Source organism: Galeopterus variegatus, unplaced genomic scaffold (genome assembly GCF_000696425.1).
Source record: "Galeopterus variegatus unplaced genomic scaffold, G_variegatus-3.0.2 Scaffold7736, whole genome shotgun sequence".
NCBI lineage: Eukaryota > Metazoa > Chordata > Mammalia > Dermoptera > Cynocephalidae > Galeopterus > Galeopterus variegatus.
Genome location: NW_007733847.1, coordinates 34,727 through 39,716, shown reverse-complemented (window position 1 = coordinate 39,716; position 4,990 = coordinate 34,727). Strand labels below are relative to the sequence as shown.

At 58.2% G+C, this 4,990-nt stretch overlaps 1 protein-coding gene across 1 annotated transcript in view; it reads right to left on the bottom strand.

Moving 5' to 3' along the window:
* The window catches only part of GATSL2 (GATS protein-like 2), a 19,440-nt gene that overhangs the window by 6,893 nt on the left and 7,557 nt on the right, over positions 1-4,990 (bottom strand). The window contains exons 2-4 of the mRNA XM_008592288.1: positions 1,382-1,575; positions 1,063-1,195; positions 398-521 (exon numbers count right to left, since the gene is read on the bottom strand). Of these exons, the coding sequence (XP_008590510.1) occupies positions 398-521; positions 1,063-1,195; positions 1,382-1,575 (451 nt within the window). The remainder of the gene's footprint in view (positions 1-397; positions 522-1,062; positions 1,196-1,381; positions 1,576-4,990) is intronic.

Below are 4,990 nucleotides of genomic sequence, written 5' to 3'. Positions count from 1 at the left end.
CCTGGGGCAGGCCTGTGTCTCCTCCCTCAGACTAGCTCCTGGGGCAGGCCTGTGTCTCCTCTCTCAGACTAACTGCTGGGGCAGGCCTGTGTCTCCTCCCTCAGACTAGCTCCTGGGGCAGGCCTGTGTCTCCTCCCTCAGACTAGCTCCTGGGGCAGGCCTGTGTCTCCTCCCTCAGACTAGCTCCTGGGGCAGGCCTGTGTCTCCTCCCTCAGACTAGCTCCTGGGGCAGGCCTGTGTCTCCTCCCTCAGACTAGCTCCTGGGGCAGGCCTGTGTCTCCTCCCTGAAATGAGCTCCCGGGGCAGGTCTATGTCCTGCCCCTTGGACTGGAGCTCCTAGGTAGAGCTGTGTCTCCTCTCAGCCCAACCTGCAGCCCGTGGAGCCTGAGGGTCCTACCCGTTGGAGTAGAACATGACATCCATGAGGAGTGTGGCAACAGCAGGCAGCGTGTCAGGGTCCAGGCTGGTGACACAGAACCTGTTGCTCGGGCTGGACAGCGGGTGGATGACTGGTCTCTGGACTGTCAAGAGCACAAAGACATCGGGTGCTAAGGCCAGGATGAAGATGAGTAGCGTGGGTGGGAGGAGGGCCCAGGAGGAGGGCTGGGGTTGGCCGGCAGCTGCTCTGGGGAGCACCTAGTGAGACTCGGCCCCTGTAGCTTCCCCAGCCTCCACCACCGCCTGCAGCTCTCCCGATTCTCCAGGCTCATCTTCAGGACCCATGCTGTGCTGGCTGCCCAGAATGCCCTTCCCAACCATCAGCACCGCCTTAGCTCCTACTTGTGCTCCAAGCTTCAGATGGACAGTCTCTGCCTCCAGGAGGCTGCCCTGACACCTGGGCTGGGCAGGAGTGGCCTCTGGCCATTGCTGGCTGTATCCACATCTTCCACCCTTGCTAGACCTTGGCAGCAGAGTCTGACCGGAACTGTTGCCCCATGCTACACCTGGCACTCAATGAATGCTCAGTGAACAGAAGCCTGCACTCTGAAAATGGTGCTGGTCTGGGGCAGGGCCTGGTAACTTCTTGAGGTTTCCCTGCACAAACCCCCACCCCCAACTCACCCATTTTGGGCTTCACGAAGCCATTGGTGATGCCGAGGTTCTCGGCTGCCACTGTCTCACCATTGACGACCCGCAGGATAGTGAACTCTGATGACAAGGTGTGGGTGACAAAGGGCAGGTCCCGCTCTCGCACCTGGGGACGGGAAGTGGAGGCCGTGAGTGCCTGGTGGCCCCTGGACAGGGTGAGCCTGGGGCACCGATGCCTCCACTCTGAGGTTCTGCCCGCAGAACCAGTTCTCCCCAGGGGAGTGCATGAGGAGCAGGCGTGCGGGTGTGCGGTTTGGCCTATGGCCATGGTGGGATGTAGGGTGCGGCTCACCAGGATGAAGTCCGTCTGGTAGGTGGAGAGCATGAACACCGAGATGTTCTGGTCAGCCAGTGGGGCGATGACCGATTTGGCGATCTTGGTCACACCGATGGGCTGGGAGCTGGAGAAGCTGCCACCACCGGACACCACGTTCAGGGCCAGCCAGGTGGCATCTGCCACACTCAGGTGCTCTGAGGAGGGCAGCTCTGGAGGGAGGACACAGAAGGCAGGCCTGTGACTATCAGGAGCCTTGTGTCCCCCAGGCGTGGCAGGCCAGAGAGGCAGGGACTGAGGGCCTGGAGCTGGTTCTGCCATCCCAGAAGTGTTACGTGACCTGGGACAGCCCCACCCCCTCTGGGCCTCAGTTCCCTAATTTGTCAACAGGATGGGATTTGCCTCAAAGGTCCCTTTCTGGGAGGACCGAGCAGGGAAGGCCCTCAAATAACTTATGACATGCCAAGCAGCTCAGCTGGGCAGGAAACACGTGGACAAGTGGTTTATCTGTGCTGAGCCTCAGTTTCCTCAGCCTTTGTTATTTTTTAGTTCCCACAACCCTTCTGTCTGTCAGGTGCTGCCAACACCACCATTGTACCATCTGCAACCAGCCTCATGGTTTTCAAACTGGGTTCCCTCAGACCTCCCAAGGGGGCTCTGGGTGGAGGACAGGCCAGGAGAAAACCAGGTGCCGGCCCTGGAATTTCTCTGTCTTCTTCAGCCGGATCTGCACAATGGGCTTTTCTGGAACAACGTGCAGTTCCAGGAGGGCTCCTGAGGATGCTGCATTGTGGTGGGCAGTGATTGTCCCCCAATCCCCTCCAGAGAGCTTGGGAGTCGGCACTAGCATGGGCAGGGTGGGGAGGCTCAGAGCTGCAGCAGTCGCTGAGTCCCCTTGACTAGCTCCTGAAAACAGAATCCATCCCTTCTGCCCTGTCCTGCAGAGAGTACCCTAGGGAGCCCTGACGTGGGACGTGGATGCATACACGTGCATGCATCTTCACAGACATGGGCTGCAGCCCCAAACATAGCTGCACACAGGACTCTCCGTGCATTGCTGGACACTTGCTCAAACCTACCCATGCCAGGCCCAGAGTGGGGAAAGGGACCAGGTACAGGAGGTGGACTCTGGCACTGTGCATTCCACCAGGACCCTGCCCAGGAGGCGGGATCATTATTCCCACCACACACTCGACAGTGCAGGAGCCCTGAAAGCTCACTTAGCCAGGGAGTAACAGCCAGGATTCAAACTCAGGTCCAACTCAAAACCCCAGGCTCTGTCATGATCACCAGATGGGAAGAAGTGCCAAGTACCCCAAAAGACAGGAGCTAAGAAGTGAGGGGCAGAGACTGGCTACTTAAGGGGGCTATGATGATGAAGATAAGATGGTGGTGACAATAACGACCAAGGGCAGACCAGGTGGTCTGAGGGCTGTGCTGGCCTCAGGCAGGACGGCTTCCCGGGGAGGAACCTGAGTGCGGACCACCCAGCTCCCATCTGCCAGCTCTGGTTGCCATGGTGACCACAGCCTGGCGAGCCCATCGGTCCTGCTGGCTGAGGAGGGCCAGTGGTCGGCCAGCGTGGCTGCAGTCGCAGGTGGCTTCACAGACAAGGGAAAAGGTTTGGGAGGGAGAGCCTGGCCTCCAGGCTTCCACGTCTAGCCTCTCTCTGTTCTCCAGGGCATCAGAAACGAGCTTTCTCACACCCAAGATTAGCAGAGGAAATGTGCTCCCCAGAACCCTAAGGCTCAACTCAGTTCTGAAATTCTAAGGGGCCTGCGCCTGGCAAAAGCAGGTGCTTGGTGGGGCCATGTCCTGAGTCTCCACACTCGCCGTGTCTAGGCTGTACAAGCAGAGACAGACCCAGGAGTCACCGTGAGCCAGGGTTCCCTAAAGTCCAGCCTTGTTAGGTGGCTGCCCTCCAACCCAGCTGCCAACTGCAACTCCTGAAGTCCCGTTCTTGGGTGAGAGTCGTGCAGCCCAGAAGCAGCGAGTCACTCTAAAACAGCTGTTCCCTAAAGTCCAGCCTTGTTAGGTGGCTGCCCTCCAACCCAGCTGCCAACTGCAACTCCTGCAGTCCCGTTCTTGGGTGAGAGTCGTGCAGCCCAGAAGCAGCGAGTCACTCTAAAACAGCTGTTTAAATATATTTAACGATGAAATAAAAAATGCCCTTTCCATTAGAGCAGACCCCCAAAGCCTTCTTGGGAGAATCCCGGTAGGGTTGTTTATGTCACTGCATGTTAACACGATAGGACCACGTTAGCTTTTGTGACTTCACCCTCTGTTTGCCCTCCCTATTCTAAGCTCTTCTCAACTCAGAAGCACCCAGTGACTTCCTGTCCCCTTTGGTGATAAAGCCAAAGTCCTCACAATGTTCTAACCAGCGCTACCCAATGATGACAGAGATGGTCTAGACCAGCGCTGCCAAAGGGGGCAGTCACTTGCCACACATGGCCATGCCATGGAAGAAATTGTAAATGGAATTTTAATTAATTTGAATTCCAACAGCCGCACGTGCTGAGTGGCTACTGCACAGGGCAGTGTCTCTGCCCATCCCAGTGCCTGCTGAATGGAGGACGAGAGGCTGGGCGGTTGTCCCAAGCCCCACCATTCCCACCCCTGCCAGCTGCACCCGTTTCTACGGGGGTAGCAGGTGTCCTCTGCTGCCCCTGTCCTCTTGGCTTAGTCTCTGTGGTCAGGGTGTGGTCAGTCACATTGCCAGACGCGGGGTGGGGGGTGGCCTTCAACATCATCTCATGCTCCTAAACTCACTTGCCAGGATCTGGCAAGGGGCTGGGGAGCCAGTGCCACTTCCATAGGCTATCGCCAGATCCAGCCAACTTCCCTGAATTCTCCTTACAGATGTACATGGGCTCTGAGAAGTCAGTGCCTCCCCCAACTTCACGGAGCAGGAAACTGAGGCCTGAGAGAGAAGCCGACTGGCCCCAGGTCCAGGTGCAGGAGGTGGAGGAGTGGTCTCACTCTGGCACAGCAGGGTGCCTTCCAGACCCACCTTGGCTGCTAGCCTGCTGTGGGGTGTTGAGGAGACCCCCCAGGCAGGGCTTAGCTTCAGAACTGTATTGTGCACGTGTCTGGGCAGTGGGTGAGTGGACCCTCTGCTGGCCCAGCTCCAGGTCTGCTCTCCTGCCCATTCCAGTGGGGCCTGGTCTTTAGCAGTGGGGGCGTGTCTCTACTGGGGTCCTCGAGGGGGTAGTGGGCAGGGGCACAGGCGTCGGGCTCAGGCGGTACCATCCTTGCTCTGTTCTCCCCACTGGAGGCCATGAGGAGGCTGTCGCAGATGTGGACCGTGAGGAAGCGTCGGGGCATGTGCAGATATGAGATTCAGGCACTAGGAGTTGCTTGGCAGGTTTGGCGTTTCTACGGGGGTAGCAGGTGTCCTCTGCTGCTCCTGTCCTCTTGGCTTAAGTCTCTGTGGTCAGGGTGTGGTCAGTCACATTGCCAGACCCGGGGTGGGGGGTGGCCTTCAACATCATCTCATGCTCCTAAACTCACTTGCCAGGATCGGGCAAGGGGCTGGGGAGCCAGTGCCACTTCCATAGGCTATTGCCAGATCCAGCCAACTTCCCTGAATTCTCCTTACAGATGTACATGGGCTCTGAGAAGTCA